Below are 24,372 nucleotides of genomic sequence, written 5' to 3' on the forward strand. Positions count from 1 at the left end.
AACTTTGGCAATGTAACACTTCATGCACTGGCAAGTGTAATCTACATGTGTTCAAGTGGAAAAGGAATACAGGTTCATTACCAAATGCTCACACACATGTTTTCATGGTTTTAAATGGCATTAAAACCATAAAGTAACCAAGCAGCTGGCATTGGAAACAATTTAAGAAAAGGAGGCTTTAATTTAATAAAAGCATGTCATTCTTTCTAACTCTTAAATGACATGAGCAGAGCCACAGATACAGAGGATATGTCATCCCATCACTTCATGAGGGTCTCATCCCATGGTGCGCCACCAAGAAGTAAATAAGACATTTTTCTCTCTACTTTCCTTACCACAGGGAGAAGCTTTTTTAAAATATCCAGATTTCCCTAATGCTAACAATAATAAGATGAAAAAGAGAAAGAGAAAATATTTAGGGTGAATTTTATGAACCGAAGAAGGCCTTGGAAACATTTGAAGAGGAAAGTCTTCCCTGTGAAAAAGTTAGGTCAGCATGGCCTTCCAAGTTTTTTTGCCCTTTTGAGGGGTTTGTCTTTAAATATGATCTTTAGTGGCAGGAAGTTATCTAATGAAAATACAGCATTCATAGCTTTTGAAGACTTGTCAAGTTTCACAAACATCTCAAGAGTAACACCTGTATTACAGCACAACTGAAGCCAAGGCAGTGAGTTGAAGGTTTCTAAGCCCCACAAAAGAGAGTATATCAGAATCGTAAACAGAAAGAAAGCTCCTTAACCTCAGAAAAACAATCCTCTGGACACACTAACTATAAGTTATCAAGAATTTTTCGTCTTTAATAATTTGTAATCTGCTTATCCTTTCCTTCCAAATAATCACTATTTCTAAAAACTCCTAGATGAGTAAGCGTGGCAAAGCAAGTAACATTCACTATGAAGGGAAAAAAATGCTATTAACTTGATTCAAAAGTTGTATAAAAGGACTGTTTAGTATTATATTCCTTCCACATCAAGATATTAAAATATTACATGCAGCATGTTAATTAGTACCTGTGCTCCTGATACAGGGCCAAAAGGGTTTGGTGGTCTCATGACAGGCTGGCTGTATATTAAGGTTGGTTGTGTCATTACAGGTACACTTCCCATTTGAGGAGGCTAAAAAAACAAAAATATCAAGTTAAAGGATGTTGACTCACATTTTTCTTATAATGAGTATGTAAACAAGGATGACAGAGATGAACAGTACTAATACTTCTGCACTAACTCAAAGGAAAAATTCCTATAAATGCAGACATGACTTCTATACAAATTTTTGATTGTTTTTTGTATGGAAAGTCTTTTTTTTTTTTTTTGTCTTTTGTCTTTTTGTTGTTGTTGTTGTTGCTATTGGAAAGTCTTTAATGTGCTCTTTTTTAAAAGTTTCACAGAAAGCTTAACTTTTTCTATATGAAATATAAAATTCAAACCTTATTACAGTAAACAGGCAAGTCTGCCAGCTTTAGACACAGGGAAATTCGAAACCATAAGATGGCTTAGGAGTCCCCGTCGTGGCTCAGTGGTTAACGAATCCAACTAGGAACCATGAGGTTGCGGCTTCGATCCCTGACCTTGCTCAGTGGGTTAAGGATCCGGCATTGCCATGAGCTATGGTGTAGGTTGCAGACGCGGCTCGGATCCCGTGTTGCTGTGGCTCCAGCATAGGCCAGGAGCTACAGCTCCGATTGGACCCCTAGCCTGGGAACTTCCATATGTTGCAGAAGCAGCCTTAGACAAGGCAAAAAGACAAAAAAAAAAAAAAAAAAAAAAAAGTAAATAAATAAATGGCTTAGGAGTTCCTGCTGTGCTACAGTGGGTTAAGGATCTAACTGCAGTAGCTCAGGTCTCTTGAGGAGGTGCAGGTTCAACCCACAGCCAGGTGCAGGTGCAGTGGGTTAAAAGATCCATAGCTGCTGCAGCTGTGGCTTGGATTCAATCCCTGGCCCAGGAACTTTGTATGCCAAGGGTGTAAACATTAAAAAAAAAAAAAAAAAAAAAAAAAAAGGAGTTCCCGTCGTGGCGCAGTGGTTAACGAATCCGACTAGGAACCATGAGGTTGCGGGTTCGGTCCCTGCCCTTGCTCAGTGGGTTAACGATCCGGCGTTGCCGTGAGCTGTGGTGTAGGCTGGTGGCTACAGCTCCGATTCAACCCCTAGCCTGGGAACCTCCATATGCCGAGGGAGCGGCCCAAGAAATAGCAACAACAACAACAACAACAAAAAAAAAATTAAATGGCTAAGACCTTTCAAAGTAAACTGCCTTTATCAAGTTCTTATGCCATTATGCAAGTAAGCATAAATGAAAACAGTTGATTCTTTGAAAAAGTTTACTTTCTCTGGTTCTTTCATTTTATTTCAGACATTTTTAGAGAAAACCAAGAAGCTGAAATTACATACAGAGAGGTTTGTTCATTCTTGAATAATTGAAAATAAATCTCAACCAAGCATATATCTTTCTTTAAAAACTTACCGTTACATGGTATAAAATTAACAATAATAAGTGACAAAATAGAGCACACAAGACCACCATGCTATTTTGGTTAAAATATAATATTCTAAAATCCTATCTTTCCATGAATTCTATTTAACCTTTTAAAAAGAATCCTATTTATAGTGAAAGATTCACTTTATGAGCTTTTGTACAGACTCCTTTTTTACATAATGACTACTAATCCAATCCAAAAGCTGTGAAACTTCTTTACATGCAGGAAAAGCACTACTTCCATTAAGATGTAAATAGAAAAGTAGCAGAAGCAGCCACAGTAGCAATACCAAAGAATGGAGTGCTGCCTCCAACCAGCAACAGCCCCTCAAAATGTGTAGTGGGTGGAAGCCACTACCTTCATGTCTTGTCTAAGTGAGTCAGAATACTGAGAGTTGGGAGAGGAGAGGCAATGGAGAATGTGGGCTGTGGGCAGCTTAAAAGTTAAAGAACTGTTTCTGTGCCATACCAGTCATGTCACAGAAAAATTCTCTTTGGCTTTTATGAGACTAAATTTACTCCCTACACAATTCAAGAAATGTTAATTCTTCCCTTCCCCTGTAGTAGTATAAAGGTTTTAAGACCTCACTGTTATCAAAGTAAGGTCACAGCAACAAAGACTTGGAGTTAACATTAATGCTTACATGAGTTAATAATCAAGTATAAAAATGCCTAGCAAAGTTATGAGGGGGAAAATATACCAAGTAATACAGTGGGCACTAATAAATTTGTATGATGACTACTCTAGAAATGCTTATGAAACCAATGACATGGTACAAGTTTCTGTGTTAGGAACTAAAGATATATGTAACACTATAATCTTTTCTCAGCCAAGTTTGAAAATAAATGCAAATTAAATGTGAGTCAACCTATTTTCAAAGAGCTGTGTTGGGAAAAATACTTACAATTCCATATCCTATCATTCCTGTTGGTGTAGTAGCAGGATAGGCCATTACAGGGGGTGCCTGACATGGTGAAAGAAAAAATAAAGAAGGAAGTGTAACTCATGTATGTTAACAGAGTTCAAGGAATTAATAGCTGTAGTTCCACTAAAAAGAATTGCTAAGACAGCTATGATTAAATTTGTGATCATTAATAACTGTGTCAACTAAAGCTCGAAAAAAGTGTCTTGAAATTAGCAGAAAAGCAGAATTATTAGAAAGCAAAAAAATACCATTTGAACTTAGACAAAATGGTGATCTAAGATTTCAACATGCTTTTACAGCTTTAAAAATGTTCAGATTTTAAAAAAATATTCAGTTTTAAAATTTAAAGTCTATCACTACCATAAAAAATGTTTGCCCAGAAAAAGTAATATTACTGCCTGCTTTCCTAAGTACTTAATTTTCTGAGCGAAGGAAAGATCCCAAATCAAGTAACAATCTGATCTTCAAAAAAATTAGTTTAATTCACCCTTTTCAAAGAACCCCAAAGATTTCAAACCACTAATGGAGTGTGACTATTTCTGAGAAGCACAAGTTCTTACAAAGAGTATATATATTAGCATCCCTTCTAATTTATCTCAAAAATTATTTAAACTGTCTTCTGCAAAGCACCAATTTGGAGGAGCAATACATTTTTAAGTCCATTTATACTTTAATGCTTAAAGAGCCATCTACCACTGTTTAAGGTTCCCTCTTCCTCCTCCCACTTTAACTCATGCTTTGATATAACAATCTCAGCATAGAATCATTTTAGATATATTTGCTGTCTTAACAACATTCCCTGTGTGTCTTATAATAAAAACTGAAGCTGAATACAGGTGAAAGACCAATAACACTGCTAAAATGTTAAAAAAAAATTATATGACAATTTGAACATACATATGGAGAAGTTAAATGAAGCATAACTAAAGTGAATAGTTAATAAAAGTATAGTATTTGGGTGAGCATGTAGGACTTATTGGTCTCTCCCTACTTAAAAACCAAGAGCTGCAAGAGCAGTAGACAAACTGCCAAGTACAGCAGAAGCCTGTAAGATTTCATGCAATTGTTATTTTCAACATTACCACAATCAACATTTCCCTTCATTCATAAGTCATCAAGTGCATAGTGGCAGCACAGATACAGACACAGACACCCAGCCATCTGGCAGCAAATGGCAGAATATTAAGCAAGAAAAAATTTTTGTATTTCCCATGCCACCATCAGAATCAATTCTGCAAACACCCATGAAATCAGTAGATGCTAGGAAGAATTTCTGGCACATTGAAAATCCGAATGTGAAAAGTAATAGCTGGAAGGTTATGAGGTTCTGCTACAGCAGTGGTTAAATAGCATGCCAATTTATTGCAAAAAAAGGCTAGTTTTTGGTCACTTACGTATTGTGGAAAATGCATGCCATTCTGCTTTTCCCAGGGAGAACAATTACATAATGCAATAACACTGGATTAGAACAAGTACTTACACAACAGAAAATACATAGAGAGCATTTTAGTTCACATGTACATATATTAACTACCTAAAATCCCCTGTATTTCCAGTATCTAGTGGAAGAACATCTATACTAAAACACTATCAAGGTTGACAAGGGAAATTTAGTCTTTGGCACCATCACCTTACACATATTATAGTTTATTGATTACAAGTGTCATTAAAGCATAAAATCTATCAGTTAGCATCAATAGTGCAAAATTCAGTGCATGTCAAACAGGGTTCCATTGTATAATGTCTACGATAGGAAAAAAACAAGGAGTAATTCAAAGAGTTGGTAGTGTAACATTATATGTTTTAATAAAATACCAATAAATTTGTTTAAAACTTTTAAAATATCTGAAAACCTTGACAGTGTTTACAGATTAATAAAAAGGTTAGAAATGTAAAGAAATGTCATAAGCAGCAGTTTATCTAAGTAGTGAATCACATCATTAATGTTAGTCATTAAAAAGAACCTCTGTAAAATATATATACATACAAATGATTTAACAAAATCCTTAAGAGATGGTACACATTACCATATTCAACCCAGTACCACAGATATCGTTCTCATCAACAAATTCTGTTAGGTGTCAATCTTAAGTGTTAGCCATACACTTCTAATATTTCATATAGATTAATACTCATTTAATATAATAAAATATTCATGATATTTTCATCTTCATTACAATTTTTCACTGTATTTTCATATCACCATTTGGATTTATACCGTTCCTCATATATTATCAATGTATACTTCATATCTGAGGCTATAAAATCTACTAACTTAAGCCCGTGCCATCCCTACTCAAAGATAGATGTGTTAGAGTGGGAAAACACTGGATTCAGAGTCAGAACAGATGGATTTCAATTTCAATTTGTTTTGCACTTGGAAAAAAAAAACACAACCTAACTTTATCCTTATAACTGGAATGACAGCTGTTCAAACTCCCCCAAGAGTGCACTATTTGCAGACCTGATTGTGTGTGTGTGTGTATGTGTGTGTGTAAAAACCTAAACTAATCGTGAGGTTTTATCGTAACATTTACCATCTTGGGATGGTAATGACCATGACCAGAGAAAAGGGACTGCCTTAAAAAGGTGGCTAAATTTCAACATTACTTTCCATCAATGAAGACTGAAATGAATAAATCTCTTTAGACAATATCATGAAAATTTTAATAGCACATTATTTTTTAGCTCAGCCCTGTTCATTTTAACACAGAATTAACCCAAGGAAAAGAGCAAAACAGCACAGTGCTCTTGAAGAGACTTAGTAACAAAAAGTAGCTGCAACAAGGATAATGGGGTCTCCAACAACAGGAAAGGTATGATATGCACCTTGTATAATCAAATTGCTACTTGTTAGCACACTGTTGCAAGAAAGCCACTTTCCAATTTTTCTAAGAGAAGGAATTGGTTTTCTCTGACCCAGGGAGTCTCACTGAAAGGGTAAAACATAAAACAGCAGCTGACCAAGGATAGGGTCACAAAACTACTCTGGGACAATCATACCTTATAGTAACTAAAACCATTAGAATTTCTTCAGTACTAGATGCAAACTCATTATCATATACATTTAATTTTCATTATTCATGGATTCTGTAGTTGCAAATTTGCTACTCATTAAAATTTATTTATTTGTGAACCCAAAATCAATACTTGTGGTACCTGAGGTCATTCACAGATGTGTGCAGAGTGATACAAAAATTTGTCATCCATGCAGTTGCTCCCAGCTGAGATGGAACAAGGTGGGGCTCTGCCTTGTTTCAGTTCTGACATGCAGATGACCAGAGGATGGAAAAAGGAGGGAACAGTGCAGTGTACTGCAAGAAAGTCTGGCTCTAAAGCCAAAAGGATAGGGCTAGAATCTCAACTCAGGCACCTATTACTGGGGTGGCCTCAGGGAAGTCACTTAACACTTCAGAACATTGTTTTCTCTTTCGTAGAGAAAGAATACCTTGGTTTTGTTTGTTCTGTTTTGTTTTTAAAGTTTTATTGAAGTATAGTTGATTTAAGTTTTTAAGTATTTACGATTATAATCTACATGAGATGTGTGTATATGCATACACATACAGCACACACACAGTTCATCTGTCTTATCTGTTGCACTTAGGTTCTTAAGAACACTGAATTAGTCACCAGAACACTGAATTAGTAAACACTGAGCCATTGTTAGGGGAAATATGTGTGTGTGGATGAACCCAGCAATGGTTCAGTGTAAGGTGACTTTAAAAACATAACTATAGCAAATAAGGAGAATCAACTATAAAATTTTATGACAATATTAACAAAAGCTAAGCAAGTGTGTTTCTTTATTAATACTGAGATCAGAAAAAACTAAAGATTTTATATTGTAGATAAAGAAATAGCAGACTTGAAAACAGCAGTAAAGAATAGCGATTAAGAGCATATGCTGAGGTAAGGCTGCCTGTGTTCTAACCCCCTGCCCTGAAACCTCTATAACCTTGGTCTATTATTTAATAATCCTGCATTTCATTTCCTCTCAGTAAAATCAGGATAATAACAGTTACTACCATGTAAGGTTAATTTGAGGATTATATAAAACAAAACTACGTATTATTTGTTAGAATTATGCCTGGCACAAAGTAACCTTTAAATAAATGTTAGCTACTAAATGCACATGGTAAATATACTCAACCAAGCTTCCTTTCAAAGAAATACAAATTATTTATAATTTTAAACTTGGTAACAACATCTCCACTTATGCCTAAGCACTCACTTTAAAAACATTTTCATGGTACATATTTACCTAAATTATTCATGTTAGTTAGTATATATCATGAACTTCCCAACTCACCATTGTTGCAGCATTCCAGGCAGTTGTTGGGGCAACCTTTGGTTGCCAGTTAGATCCTCCAGTCAGCTTCTTTTCACCTGGCTGACTCCAATTTACATCACTTTAAATAAATATAAGTGAGAATATTAAATGTCTATAATTATGAAGTTTCTCTGAGCATGAAAGATGTAGATGACATCTCTACACACAGTTTCTCAAGATGCAAGTCAAATCAACCTCTAAATGGCACATGGGGAAAGAATACAAATAAAACACTCACTTCTTAGTGGTTCCATTTCCAATGCCAAGATCTAGGACAGGAGAAAAAGAAAGTATTGAAAAACTAGATTCATTTTTATAAAACAACTTATTTTAAAGAAGATTAAAGAATCCAAAGAATACTTACTCCCCACAAGGTTGGCTAAGGATGAATCCAAGTCATCAGACACTAACTTGTTAGGTGGGAGTTTGGCAACAGGAAGACTCTGGTTCTGAGAGGCCACTGTTGGTTTGAGAAGTCCACCTAGTTCATCAAAGCCTTAAAGTTACAAACAGACGAAATAGGATTTATAAGGAACTTTATGGTGCTACAGCTTTCTAAAGGAAGTTTCTGCCTTTTCTCCTTGTTTGTTTACTGGGAAAGTCCTCAGAGAAAATGGGCACTAATAAATGTTCTTAAGTGGAAAAAGGAGAAATTCACCATTTAAAGTAAACTGATTGAGAAGGTTCTATGTGCTTTGGCATTAATCATTTGTCTCATATCATTACAAAATTACATTAAGGTTAAGGAGGATGAAGAAAGTGGCATTTAAGTAAACTATTCTTATCCCAAAGTTGTGAAAGAGAAGAGAATGAATTCATCTTTCCCTTCAGCTGACAAAATTTCCTGAAGACTCACTTATTTCTGGAGCAATAGAGGTAAAAAATACATCTCTAACTTAAACTTGAAAAAAAGTTCCTTTTCAGAAATAATATTTTATAGACCTTTTTATACTGTTCAAAGTGGTGAATAAGGTGTATACATAAACAGTATATTAGAAACAAAATAAATCATTAGATTATCTTTTTTTTCTGTCTAAAAACAGCTAGCCTGGAGTTCCTGTCGTGGCTCAGTGGTTAACGAATCCGACTAGGAATCATGAGGTTGCGGGTTCGATCATTGGCCTTGCTCAGTGGGTTAAGGATCTGGCGTTGCCGTGAGTTGTGCTGTAGGTCAAAGACGCGCTCTGGGATTAGCTCTGCTAATAGCTCCGATTAGACCCCTAGCCCGGGAACCTCCATATGCCGTGGGAAGCGGCCCTAGAAAAGGCAAAAAGAAAAAAAAAAATTAAATAAATAGCCAAAGTATATTTTAAGTCAGAGAACTATCTAGTAAACGAGGACATTGCCTAAAAATAAAATAAAATAGAAAATAAAATAAAATCCCATAGGGTTGTCTACCAAAGAGTAGAAGATAAAACAAGTCTAATCAACCAAACCACCAAAGGACTCAATAGCGTAACTTAGTAATACTGGAGAATTTGAAAAAGAAAGTCACCAAAAAATGGTGGTATACAAAATATGCAACTTAGTTTCTATTTTCTTTATCCCTTTCCCCATCTAGACAAACTCAAGAAGAAAAAGTCAAATGCATCAAAAAATATAATTATAAGCCTACTAGTGCAGAGCCCCCAAAAAAACAAAAAACAAAAAAAGCAAACTTCCATATACATTCTTCATCAGCTTGCTTCTTACTTTTGGGATGATAATTAATTATATATTACAAAATTAAGAACACTTTAATATATTTTTCTAAATGGTTTGAATTTAATTACTACACTTACAAACCTATGATTAAGAACTTAACTTAGGGTCAACTTTGAATCCTTACTCTTTATAAACTTCAAATCAACAAGGCATTAAGGGGCCACAACATGGTAAATCAACTACACTTCAATAAAACTTTAAAAAACAAAACAAAAACAAACAAAACCAAGGTATTAAGTGGAAATCTGGCTCTACAGATTTATAAAATTCTTTTCAAAGGAACTAGCATACTATAATAACAATCATCATTAAAACATTAAAAAGGCCTTGAACCCACGGCTCTGACATTTAATATGTTCTAGCTGTTTATTACACAGACTATCACAAGCCAATGTACCACAGGTCATAATTTTCCACTTTTCAAAAAAGCTAGTTTCACCTCAGAAAAGTAAAAAATTGTAATGACTAAAAGGCATAACATTCTACACAGTCACTAGCAGTTTAGCAGTGTAATCTGAGCAAAATCTTTTTTCTCTTATTTAATAGCTTCGGGAGAAACAAAATCTTCCCAAGATTTAAAACTGCCACTAACAAATGAGTGAAGGCTAACTGTCATGTGAGGTTTTCATCTAGCGGTTGGGGAGGAGAACCCATTTCTTTAGCTACCCCAATTTCATCTATTACACATGTTAAAAGGACCTTATGTGTCCTTACGCAGATTCTAAATTTGAACATTACAGTAATGTTAATAAAGCAATTTTTTTCTTACCCCCAGAATCTACAATAACGTTGGTAGATTTATTTCCAAAAACAGACTCAAAGTCAACATTAAGGCCAGCTGAAGGATGTGGTTGTGCAACTGGAGAAGGAGTGAATCCTAAGAAAAACCAAAATGGAAAAAGTTCAACTCTTTAATAACTCTACATTTATAGCTCTTTCATAATGATGACAATAGAATGGAAAATGCAGTAAATTCCCACAACAAAAAACAAAGCCAACCCTTCAAGCGAAATGTTTCCAACATCACCACATCTTTTTGTGGTGATTACATTTTCCAAAACAAAATCAACCCACTGACAAAACTAACAAAAAAGTGAAGCTGAACTACTAGTTTGTTTCATTATAGAAATAAAATCTTTGCTTATTTTTACCTTAATTTTATATGCAAATGATCTTTAAAAAAAACCAAACATATCTAAAAGTCTAGGATTTTGCACGAAGCCAAAATTTAATTTGAGGGATCATTTGGGAATAAAATAAGTATTCTGTGGTACCTTAAAAAAATATGAATCTACTTAGTATCCCAAGGGTCTTTCTCCCTCTACCTACTCACCTTCCATATTTCTCTCTCCTTCCTTCCATTCTCCTTTCCTTCCTTAAATGGTTAATCAAAAGCTATATAGTTTAAGTTCATTTGAGAAGTCACAGGATTCTGAAAGTTATAAGCCATTAATCCTCATGTCCCCATGGTGTTCAGACGGTTTTCAAATGTAAGAGAAAAAACTATTTTCAACTCCAACCACCTTCTAACTTGAACTTTACTTTCAAAAATGGGGCTGACACATATACAATCAAACATGCTGATTCACTTAATTACTTAGTAAGAAAATGTATTCTCTTCTGTCCATGTTCTATGCTAGTGGCATTAAGCCAACAGACACCCAGATCATCTTGCTGAAACCAGACTATGCTGAGGAAACAAATATGTAAGATTTTCAAGTGTGTGATGTTCTATTTTTGTGAGGTGAGGTTCTGAATTTCTAGAGGGTGACAAGAAGAATTAAAATCATCTAAAACTATTAGGGCTGTTACATGACTGGGGAAACTTTCAATCACTGTATATAATCCAAGTAAAGAACAGTCCAGCAAGGTTTACAATGAAGAAATTCTTGTACTTTGGGGAAGGTTGTAATAAATGGTTTCTAAGTTCTCTTCCAACTCTAAATTCTTTAAAGTCAGAATGTTGAGAAAAAAACAAAAACAAAAACAAAACTCTTCTATTAGAAGATTAACAACTATATCATTAGACGTTAAAACTTTTGAGCCATTAGACACAGGCTCTCTCTTCCTCTCCCAACTTTCTACTAAAGGACTTTCAGTCCCATAAGAATCTCACTTTGAATTCTTAATGTATACCACCAGGATATAAAGAAGTACAATGACGTTGTACTAAAAGACTGATATTAAAGAAAAACATAAAAAGTAGGACAAGATTTTGTGAAGAGTCCAAGAAGTTTCTCAAACGCAGAAAAGCCAGAAAGCAATGACTCATACAAGCTGGATGATACTACTTTAAAAAGTAGCATTTTACAACATAGTACGAATATTCCATAGGGCACAAAATTTTAGAATGTAAAGTTTGATTCTCTTCCATAATTACTTGGCCCTTAAAATACTCTTAACTCTTGACACTGTATGACACTGGTCATACAATGAAAATACAAACACTATCAAAATATGAAATAACAGCATATAAATTTGACCATCCATCAAAAGAGTCCTAGAATTCTATAGATATATCAATTTAATAGCACTTTAAAGTGTACAAACTGTATAAGAAATATACCATGGGCTTACCGGTTCTTCTCGTAACGCCTTACAAAAAGAACAGATGTATCTACTCAAAAAAGACAAAAATCTATCATGCTTAATTATATGCCCGTGTTACATCACCACGGTTTAAGAAGTATATATTGTTCTTTAAATCATCCTGGAAACAGTATCTTAGTTATGATGTCATTAAACCTTAGAAAACACAGGGAACTGTTATTTATTTACTTTGGTTTTTATTTGGTTGGTTGGCTGGGTCTTTTTTGAAACACCCACAGCATTTGGAAGTTCTAGGGCCAAGGATCGAACCCAAGCCACAGCAGTAACCCAAGCTACAGTAGTGACAATGCCAAGTACTTGACCAGCAGGCCACCAGGGAACTCCAGGAAATAGTAATTTATAACTAGGACAGTATACAAAATTTCTGTTTTCCCCTGCCTTCTTGTCTCAGATATCGTCTCCCAAATCCTTTCCAGAATTTGGCTGACATCAGAGATGAGCCTATCCTTTATAATAATACAAAAACAACTTCATTACTTTCTGTAAAGAGAGGAGCCATCTCTTGAGGTCTCTAGGGGCATCAATCTGTGAAATGATAATATTACTGCCTAAAAATATAAAGGTTTGAAAAGATAAAAAGTAACCCAGAACTAGTACCTCAAATTTTAAAAGCTTCTAACCTAGCAAAGGGAAATGTTAAAGAGAAATCTTCAATAAATTAGAATAGCTGACTGGACTGTCAACCTTTATTTGTAAAAGTCAGTTAAAGCAAAGGTAGAAAACTTAAACCACCATTTCAAAAGAGAAGATTTACAGATAAAAAAAAAAAAAAAGACAAATAGGCTTTACAAGTTAAGGTTAATTTTATGAAATAATCACTACACTGAATTGCCTACCTCTTTGATAAATTCACCAAGGACAAGAGAAAACTCTTTTGCTTACTCACTCCAGTTTATAGAGTAATATTTAAAAACCAATGCAATGCAGGGCGAACCTCAGGAAGACAATAATTAGTTAACAGAGAGGTACAAGAAGAACTAGCTTTGGGGATAGACAGGCATTCCAAACACCTGTGAGAAAAACTGGCTGGGTTGATAATAGATTTTGGCGGTAGTTCTGTAATAAAGAGACCTCATACTTTTTTTGTGAAAATAACTGCTGCTACTTATTAAACACTATGTAAGAGCTTTATGAACAAGCTATTATTTAAAACTTACAACACTATAAGATAGTCATCATTATCCTCATTTCACAGATGAGGAAACTAGGAGATTAAATAACTTATCCAAAGTCAAATAACTAGTAAGTGGCAGAATCAAGACTTAAACCCCAATTTATTTGATTTTAGAAACTACTAGGGATTTTTGGTTTGTCCTGAGTCTTTCATCTTACATAAACTAGTAAGTATAAAAAATAAATTTTTATGACTATAGCTAAAATAATTATATCTATTTATGAGGACTCTTCAAGTTTTATGAACTTCTTGCTTGGAATAGGAAATGTTGGGCCAAAAAAGAAAAATTAGCCTTTGGAAATTTTTAAAATCTAAAAGCAGGAGTTCCCGTCGTGGCGCAGTGGTTAACGAATCCGACTAGGAACCATGAGGTTGCGGGTTCGGTCCCTGCCCTTGCTCAGTGGGTTAATGATCCCGCGTTGCCGTGAGCTGTGGTGTAGATTGCGGACGCGGCTCGGATCCCGCGTTGCTGTGGCTCTGGCGTAGGCCGGTGGCTACAGCTCCGATTCAACCCCTAGCCTGGGAACCTCCATATGCCGCGGGAGAGGCCCAAGAAATAGCAACAACAACAACAACAACAAAAGACAAAAAGACAAAAAAAAAAAAATCTAAAAGCAATGCAAAAGCAACCAGAGTTTAATATCATACATGATGATTAAATAATTTAGGTAAGAAGTACATTCTAAGTCTGAAATGATCTGCATACACAAGATAGTTTTTAATAAAAGTAATTTTAATGACAATTCTATGTCAGGCATTGTGCTAGATGTTATAAAGGCATATACGTAAACCGCATGACAATCCTCTAAGACATTATTATCCCAATTTTCATAAACTTAGGTTAAATACTTAAGTCACACAAGTAAAGAGGTGTAACTGGAACTCAAATGCAGACTCACTGGAATCCAAACATATTCTTCCCATCAAATGTCTTCAACTATTCCATTCTGAAACACTTTTAACTATGTCCAATTCTTACTGACAGTCAAGAACCTATTTCGTCAGTTGTGTCAAACCTACTTTTTAATGCCAACTTAACCAATGTAACAATTCCTATACATAAAAGATTCAGCTAGATTTTGAAGTCTTATTGATACTTCACTGGCCGTAGACTGTATTTGGAAAGACACAGATCAGATTTGCTATGCCTTCCTGGAAACTACTTGCCATTTCTATCCTTTGCACAGTGCTGGGAAAGCATGCTTCTTTCTTGTATAATCTCCTTACACCTGTGCCACAACTGCTCAAATCAAAATTACCTACTCTTCTATCACTAAGATCTATATACAAAGAGCTTTAAATTCCATAAGCTTGTTATACTAAAATGTTATAAACTCTTCTGAAAATTCAAACATTTTGAAAATGAATTAAAGTAGGAAGATGACAGGCATCCATTCATAAAACATCATGTGCTTAAATCAAGGAAAGCAAAATTGGGCAAAAAACTACTTGTTCTTCAAAAGGAAGTATTTGTTTTTCTTACCACCAACTCATTTTAAGGAAAAGAACAAAAAGAAATCCCTCTTGCATAAATAAACTGATAAATCTTAAGAGATTATCATTACCTACCTCCAAATAAACCAGCTACAGTAGAAGGTTCATGGCACATAAAAGTAGTATTAGGATAAGCTTGCGTGCCACAAAAAGAATCTGACAAGGCATATAAGGGGTGGGGGAAGAGGGGGAAGGATAGGAAAAAAAGAAAAAAAAGAAATTTGAGAAAGTGAGGAGGAATAGTAAAGAGTGGAATGGAGTAATTAAAAACAAACCGAAAACAAACAAACAAACAAAAACAAAAACAAACAAAAAAAAGGAGTCCAAGACCTTGGTGTTTTTCAAATTATAATTTACTAAAAAAAAAGCACTTAAGGTTCCATTACAAGTACTATATTTTAAGTGCATATATATATATAATATTCACAATAAAATTTTTTAGAAATCCAATACTATATCTCTTTAGATAAAGAAACATGAAGCAGCTGGCTTTTTAGCCAATACCAACCTGTCTTTTAATGTCTTCTTTCGCAGATGAGAAAGCAGGCTTAGGCAAGGTCACAAAAATGGCACTGCTGGGTCAACCCCTCCCTTAACTTTCAAATTTCAGTGTTCTTATAGCTTTAATGAGGAGAAGCTACCTAGTACACTAAGTATCATGTCATGACACCCAGGTCCTCCTCTGGAAGGGTTGGAGAGTGTATCTACATACCTAATTCTCTGATTTCTCTTGTCCTAATCCGACAGAGCAGGGACTGGCAAACTACAGCCTATGGCCCATTTTTATATGACCATGTGAGCTAAAAATGGTTTTTATATTTTGAAAGGGTTGTTTAAAAAATAATGAAAGAAATGAAAAAAAGAGAAGATGATTCAGATTTTATGCAGCCTGTAGCAGCCTAAAGTATTTACCATCTGGCTCTTTACATGAAGTCTGCCGACCACTGTTCTACAGGAGTACTATCCAAAAGAGTTTTCTAGTAACAGAAATGTTTTATAAATCTGCACAATATGTGCAAATGGTACAACACAGGAGCCACTAGGCACATGTGCCACTGAACAACGGAAATGTGGCTAGTACAACTGAGAAAGTAAATTTTTAATTTTATTTAACATTTAATTAATCAAATTTTATAGGCTGACATGTGGCTAGCGGCTAATTAGACAATGAAGTGCCAGGAATGGCACACCTTGTGTAATCCTTTCATGCTTTTGCTACTCTAAGTGAGAAACTATCAGAATTTTTATTACACAATTCTATTTCTTGGGAACTTTCAACTTGCATTGGATAACTTATTTTTAAAAAGCCTCTTCTAGGACCGACATCAACAAGCTACATCTGCTTGTCTTTGTAAATAAAGTTTTATTGGAACACAGCCAAGCACATGTGTTTACATCTTGTCTATGGCTGCTTTCACCCTATAATGTCAAAACAGAGTAGCTGCAACAGAGATCATGCAGTTCATTAGCCCAAAATATTTACAATCTGACATTTTAAGAAAAAGTTTGCTGACCCCTTTTCTTGACTAATGCCTAATGGTTAACATCAGTGGTTTTTAATTTCTCCTTCTGCATTCATTTTTACTTTTTTAAAAAAGTATTTAATGCTAAGTTTTTTTCTCTAATGACAAAACTTGGTAGATGTGCCTTTTTTTAAAAGTATACTTCAACTTTCATTTGTATTACTTACCCTCAGAAAGAGAAAGATAAGGGTTTAAATGAAAGTCTGCACTTCCATAAGGGAAGGAACGCGGCAGGGCAAAGCTGCTGGTCTCCTCCTTCAGGCTTTGTTCCCACTAGCTGGGTTACCTTGGTGCATTTAACTTTTCTGGGACTCGGATAATGCATCCATAAAAATGGTTATAATATCCTCTTACCATTATGAGAGTTAAGAGCTGAACCAAATACTCTCTGGAGGTTTTTGCAAACTCTCAATCACCAATCCTCTGATTTTAAATCTTCAAGTGGACCTACTCACTTTGGAGTATACAGCCATCAACTTTACTAATCTGCTTTGCTTTCTGCTCTTCTTCCTTGCCCCAACTCCACAGGCTTTAAACTTAAGAAACTTTAGGAATATGGCAATTCTAGTATATACATACATCCCTCTTATTACGAGCTTTCAAAATAATAATTAGCTCTCTCACAATAACTTTTAAATATTTTTACTCTGTTTCTGTTTCAACGTGAAATAGCTACAACCTTTACCACTAAAGCTACTGCCCTCCATTCTGCTCCTTTTTAATGGCTACAGATGTGACAGCCTGAAGCCCATGCATTGTTCTGACCTAAAAGATGGAAATATCATATAGCCTCAAAAGAAAGACATACCTGTTTTATATTCCCAAATTAAGGCAACTGACTTAAAATGAGTCATATTTACTAAATATACACTATTCATATCCAGTAAGTATGAAGACAAACCTGTGAAAAACTGCAACAGAACACTCTAAAAATAACTCGCTATCCCCTATTACCATACGAAAAGGTACTTACTCCATTTGACAAATTTCTAAATGTGAAATTTAGTTTCAATTACTTTTTACATAATTTTAAAAGTATTACAATATAATAAAGGAATTACTGCAAAGATTACACTTGGGAACTATCAGACTAGTTATATAACTAGAGCACCTGGCTTGAAACTTTCTCATATCTTCAACTACTGCTTTCTAGTCATCTCTCTTCCTGCTCCTCTCTCAGATACATGTAATAGTATAATACAGTTAGGGTACACAGATGATGTCTGCATGCTGCTTTAATCAAACATTTAAATTTGTGTCACACGCTTTTTTTTTTTTTTTTTTGAATTAAATACAAGCTATTTCATCATCTTTTAAGGGGGATTTAGTAGCTTTTTTAGCAGGCTTCATAAACATTTCATTTTAGTATATACGTAAAAACTTATTCTTTCTTGTATAACTTTGGTATGAAACTCTTGCCTTTTATAGATTTTTATATTGCAATTAAGGCTATTCAGTCAAGTTGCTTTTCATTTTCTACTTTTCGTTTACCTCCAGGCTAACAATGAAGTGAGATCCTTAAGAATGAACAAAGACAGGTATGTCTTGATTTTTAGATGATCTAAAATTGTACTATTATTTGTAATTACAAAGGAGGAGGGGGAAGGCCAAGAAGGCTACTAAGAGTGATAACCACCCTCTCTCTCAAGCACAGAAGAAAAAATATAAGCACACATAAACATCAGTTTAAGAGATGTTACTCTTCAATCAACTCTAATAACTCTCTGAACTAATAATAAACAGTATGTAGCCTATGATGCTATAATATGATAGAGAACAAAATGCTTTAAAAAGTCCAGCCACAAAGGCAATTTTTCTCCTAAAAACCTACATTAAATAAAATTAGGGATACTGGTATAAAAATCTTACTTTATTGCTATTTATTTATTTTAAATTTGCTATTAAAATTCAAAGTAATTATTGCAGTGCTTTAAGAGTAATGGAACATTAAAAAAATTAGGCAGTATAAACATTAATTGGAAAGAAAGGTTAAATGGTACTTTACCAACAAACATTTCATGAGTAGGTGTCCTAGTAGTAAAAGTGGATACATCTGAAGAAATGGGAAGGTGAACATCACCACTACTTTTTGTGAGGAAAGGATTTAAGCTTGGAATGGCATCATCAACAGCATCTACAGTAGCAGAGAAAGGATCTGTGCAGTCCAAGTGCATTACAGCAAAATGAAGAAAGGAAGTAAATTAATTAGTATTGTAATTAGTCAAAGATTCAAAGTGAAAAGTAGTAGCTATGTTATTATTAATCTAAATGCAAATGATTAAATCTAATTAAGATGGAAGAAATGCATTTAACATATTTAAAAATAAATCCTCAGAAAAAAACATTTATGTGTCCATAACAATAAGAGTATACTAAGGCTCTATCTGCTCTACAACCTCAGAAAGCCAACAGTCAGAATATATAATAACAAAAATGTTTCCATAAAAGAGCCATCTACCTTGAAGCATGTTCCCTGCCCAAGGTGGGAATGTATTGCCTTTGCTGACATAGTTATGTTTACTCATATAATTGATATAAATAACTGATGTGTATAGAATATGTAATATATCAAAAATCAAAGGGAAGTAGGGGTACATTTAACTCACATAGGTTCAGATATTGGAAACAAAATAATAAAGATGAAGAACAGGTCTAATGATGGGGAAGGAATTTTAGAAAAATTAAGAGCAGAGACAAAAGACTGGCCATTTGGTAGACTAGAATTAGCTGTGAAGGCTTAGGTATGCATTTTAAAGTCTAAAAGATTTGGAAAGAACAACGAAAGTAGTGTTCCCTACTGGAATGGTACCAAATTTTGTACTACTATCAAATCCTACATCTAAAGTTATTTTAGAATCAGATATTCACTGTACCTATACCTAATTCAAGCTAACAGTCATTTTAATGACTGAAAGCCATTCATTGTACTTCAAGTAAATGGGGAAAGGAAAAATTTAAAAGAAGCAAAAATATAGTGTCATAATTTTTTCTCTTATAACACAAAACGCAAAGACACTCCTGTACTTCCAACCAACACCCTGGTCCTGTCTAGTCTAGTTTGTGACTCTTACTTAAGAACACAGTAGTAAGCACTGCAGTTTCTCTGACTGTACTCTGACTGTAGGATAGAACAATAAGGAAGCAATAGCCTAAGGATCAGCTTCTGTGTTACAATATAGGCACACTTTCCTTAAAGTCACTAACTCAAAGCAATGTTCCACAAATCTCGCAACTGCTTTAAAAAGGAAATATCAAGAAAATCTTGAAGTTATTGGCTTAAATATAATAAACTTTAAAAATTTTGTAGCACATAAGACCCTTTCTAGGAATTAAGCATTCCTATGGAATATTAATTCACACCTAAAAATAAAGCCTCACAAACACATCAAAATTCACTGATGTGCTTATTCAAACTCAAATGATCATGTATAACATCTCTCCCACCCCTCCACTTCTCTATAAATGGAACAATGGGGGAAAAGAATCAAAAAAATAATGCAGAAAAGTAGAAAATAGTCAAATTATGATGCATTTTTGTACAAAAATCAAAATATAATGATGACCACTCTAATTCCTTCTTGCTTAAGAAAGGAGCTGCATTAAGTTTAGAGTTAACAGTTTGGTTAAAAACAGTATTTTGCAGTACTTTTAAGTTTGAGGGCCAGGGATCAAACCCATGCCACAGTAACAACCTGAGGCACATCAGTGACAACGCCAGATCTTTAACCTGCTGAGCCACCAGGGAACTCCTGAAAATAGCACCTTTTAATATCTGATAGTGGCACTGAGTTTTTAAAGTACATCATACTTTGCTGGACAAGTTAAGTAACACAAAACATCTCTCTAGTTTTTCATGCAAAAGGAGCCATGAAAGAAGTCATTCAAAAAAAAGTACATACATTTCTATAACATATCCACTAGGTTTATGAGAGAAGACTTGTTCAGGAAAAGTTACTAGTAATCTACTATTGTACTGACTGATACCTTTTACCTAAGCACTTAATATCAATCATTTCCTATGATATGAAACATCCTAAAGAAGAGTATGTAGAAATGTACACAAGTATGTATTGAAATCAGACTGTAAGAAAAAACCAGCTCTTCTTCTATCTTGACAAAACTCTACAGGTAATCTAAATGATGTTAATCTACTTGTAGCCACCATACCATAAATACTTAATTCAAAGTCATTAAAGATTAAAAAAATAGTAATAGTGTTTCAGCTATTTCAACTTAAACTTTATTTACCAGACTGGCAACTCTAAGTTCTTATACTTTTAATAAATACTTTTCCATTATTTTTATCATTATTTATTTTAAAGTTAAATTTTGTAATGCTAGAGTCATAGAAAAATAATTAAAATAGTACCAATCGTATTGCAGTCTTGAGGTCCTAAATATTTGATATCTACATTTATACACAAAACACTTGAATATTTTCATGAGGTGTTGTGTTTCATGTCAGCTCTGAGTAAAACAAATTAAACTTCAGAATGGATAATTCTTTTTTGCCTGAATTAAATTTTGCTTAAAATATACAACAGTGTACTAAGCTGATAATACTGTATATTTCTAGATCTGCTGTAACTCAAAGTTTTCAAGGTGATGAAAACTGAAATCTCAGATAATAGTATTCAACACCAAGTGCTTGTTTAGACTCCAGACATTTTCTTGAAAAATAAAAGACTCACTAATAATGCAACGAGACAAACAGGAGAGTTCGTGTTCTCTCTTTTCAGTGTTCATTTTTAGGTAGAAATCTTAAATGCCTCTCACATAAACTCCTATAACTCTGTATCACTGATCTGTGACTGGGAATACACATCATTTCAATGGTGCTTATGATAAGAATTATATTAAACACCAAGTCTGTCGTTAACATCCACTTTTAGCAAACGAGAACAAGAAAAGCACAGGATAAGATTTTAGAATTATCAAAAATCATACCTTTGTCACATGCTATTAAAGCATGACGTAAAATATTACATATTTCAAATGTTCAGGTAAATGGTTAATTTTAAAAAATCATTAAGAATTTACTCGGGATTTCCCATTGTGGCGCAGCAGAAATGAATCCGATTAGGAACCATGAGGTTTCGGGTTTGATTCCTGGCCTCGCTCAGTGGTTTAAGGATCCAGCACTGCCATGAGCCGTGGTGTAGGTTGCAGACTCGGCTCGGATCTGGCGTTGCTCTGCCATAGGCCAACAGCTATAGCTCCAATTCAACCCTTAGCCTGGGAACTTCCATATGCCGCTGGTGCGGCCCTAAAAAGACAAAAGACAAAAAAAATAAATAAATAAAAGATCGTTAAGAATTTACTGTTATAATTAAAGGTTTATATGAAAGATTTACTTATCTTAGTAACTTTAATTTTAAAAATAAAGTAAAAAATTTTAATCTGAATATCCACTGCTACTGCCTCTGTTCCCAACATACTTGATAATACTTTTTAAAACACTTTTAACAGTGTCACTTGTACACAAGCCTAATGATAAAAATATGGAGGAAATTTTGATGAAAATACTACATAAACCAAAATAACCTACAAAAGAAAACACGATTAAATGTACTCCAACATTGTATTCACACATAGACTGCTATGGAATTATTTTTTCTAACAAAATATAGAACAATTTTTATAGGCTGAAATTACTTACAATTTTCTCTCACAATAATGATCTACCCTTATATATGAGTTCAAGAATCCCAAGCAGAAAGTTTACCTTATAATTATTAGAATTAATTATACACAGTAGCCACATAAAACAATTTCACAGTTCAGTATCTATGAAATGTTATATTAGACCTCATTAAGTTTTCTGTAAAATTTTTCCTCTATTTAGAAATACAACTTTTCAGACTTAATTTTAGAAAACCAGTTTGTTTTCTTTTTTTAAAAGGTAAGTTAAAACTGTTTAAACGGTCATGTTATTTCTAATGACCTTTTCTAAAGCAATTCACAACAAGCATGGGATAAGCATTCAAGTTTCTGCAGATCCTAAAACTGTAATTATCATTAGGATAATAAGAAAAACTCCTTTCTTAACCTTAACTTGCTGTCTACAGATCATTCATATAAATAATTCTAAAATATTTACTGACTTGAAACTAGCTTATTATTTTTAGAAATTCCTCCCAGACCTTAAGATCTAGCTAAATTAAACTAGCTTTCAAAATCAATTAGTTTTTAAATCAACTTATGGCTCACAAAATTAGTTCAAAAATTTAGTATTTTAGTGTTTCACTATTCCTTTTCCCTGACCTGTCTTGAACCAGAAATAACCAGTCACCTCAAAAACAAAATGTCCATGCATTCAACAAACATTTGCAAAGTACCTGTTTATATCAAGACATATTCTCCTAGGCAAAGGGGGTATATCACGCAACAAAATATTTTAAACCTCCTCCCTTAACATTGACTGTCTTAAGAGATAACTACTAAAAAAGTTATTAAACTCAAATCATTAAAATAAAGATGAACAAGTCTAACACACCATAAAACTAGAAATAGCTCTGAAGGCCTAGCTATGAGTGGTAAAGCCTAAGAGATTTGGAAAGAATAACAAAAGTATTGTTCCCTACTAGAATACCAAATATGTACTACATTATTAAACTCAAATCATTAAAATAAAGATGAACAAGTCTAATGTACCATACAAACTCACAGAGTAAATAATCTGAGAGGTAAGCCAATCAATTTAGATTTTACATGTGAGCCAACATGAGTTTTAAGGTAGCTTGAGCTTGCCCTTCTCTAATAGTTCTCTAGACAGCATCCTTTCACAGAATATCTCCTTTCCCTCCCAGATAATTTTTAAATGTCTATAAAACAATACTCACATCAATACAACAGAAGTGCCAAAAACCAAAGTAAATGATTTGAAAACATACCAAATGTCTAAGCAAAAATGCTTAAAAATTGATATGGACTAGGCTCACTCTGTCAAAAATGGCAGGAGTGATCATGATATGGTCACCTTAAGATCAAAGAACTACTCAAGGACAGCAAACTTTCTAGTTAGTACTAGGGGAAAATTCTTTGAATGCCAAAATTCTATAGGTCTGAATTAAATCAACCATTTTAAATACATATGGCATAAAGTTTGATATGACATTCCTGCACAGAAGGTAGTGCACTGCCTGGTAATACTATGTGAATTTTATTAGAATTTTAGAGTTTCCCCACGTAATTTTAATTCCCCAAGTAATTTTTCTATACCAAAAGTAAAATAACCATATGCATTTTCTGATAATGAAATAAAAATTCAACACTGAAAGAATGATTTCACATTTAAACATACATTTGGTCCTTCCTCAATCCCCATTAAACCTCATTTCGTGATTTAATTGAAAAAATACTCCAAAATTGCAATTAAAAACAAAAATGTCTTCAAGGAACAGAATGATTTCACTGTTTTACTATTTTTCAAGTTCTCAGGTATCAGGTGTAACTGAAAACTATACAAACAACTAACACACCATAGGATGGGAAAGGGAGATGCCTGTACAACACACAAAACAGATTCATTAATGCTTACCTCCCCATGTACTTGCTACCTGAGAAGCACTTGACATAGGAAGTACAGATGGGTGAAAAGTTGGCTGCTGCAAATCAAGCAGATCATTTGGTAGCTTTGATGTGCTAGGAAGATATTTTGAAAAGACAGTTTATTAACTAGGTAAATTTTGTTACATTAGCCATTCCCCTCTCCCCCTGCCCCCAGTAAATAAAAAATTAAAAAGGTGAGGAAAAAGCCTCATTAATATAAATATCAAAAGGAAGAATAGTTTCAGCATGCTAACAGTTACATGCCCCTCATGTAACAATCTATTTCTAAGGAGGCCTAGAAAATTATTCAAGTACTGTATCTTAAGTTTATACCGAATTCAAATAATAATAGCCCTTCAGGAAAGAATCAATGACTGCCCTACTAATTTCTTTATTGAAAAGAACAAGAACCTAAACAATATAATTTTAAAATACAAAACATCATGGCAATTTAACTTTTTTTAAAAGAAGTTTGTTTTCTTACTTTTAACTTTCAAAGAACTTTATATTTGCAATACCAATTCTTCTACAAAGTAAAATGCCTGCTAACCTTACCTCTAATGCTTCAAATTCCAAACAACAA

The 24,372-nt window shown here is 34.0% G+C and overlaps 1 protein-coding gene across 24 annotated transcripts in view; it reads right to left on the reverse strand.

Moving 5' to 3' along the window:
- Positions 1-24,372, reverse strand: part of PICALM (phosphatidylinositol binding clathrin assembly protein) — a 111,306-nt gene that overhangs the window by 15,554 nt on the left and 71,380 nt on the right. For 4 of the 24 annotated variants that reach the window (XM_021102073.1, XM_021102092.1, XM_021102079.1 and 1 more), the window contains 10 exons: positions 23,779-23,882; positions 18,244-18,393; positions 14,791-14,871; positions 10,207-10,314; positions 8,098-8,229; positions 7,972-8,002; positions 7,713-7,812; positions 4,798-4,821; positions 3,383-3,442; positions 1,011-1,115 (listed from right to left, as the gene is read on the reverse strand). In XM_021102073.1, coding sequence (XP_020957732.1) covers positions 1,011-1,115; positions 3,383-3,442; positions 4,798-4,821; positions 7,713-7,812; positions 7,972-8,002; positions 8,098-8,229; positions 10,207-10,314; positions 14,791-14,871; positions 18,244-18,393; positions 23,779-23,882 — 895 coding nt within the window. 24 annotated transcript variants of the gene reach the window in all.

This window comes from Sus scrofa, chromosome 9 (assembly GCF_000003025.6).
Source record: "Sus scrofa isolate TJ Tabasco breed Duroc chromosome 9, Sscrofa11.1, whole genome shotgun sequence".
In the NCBI taxonomy this organism is placed as follows: Eukaryota; Metazoa; Chordata; class Mammalia; order Artiodactyla; family Suidae; genus Sus; species Sus scrofa.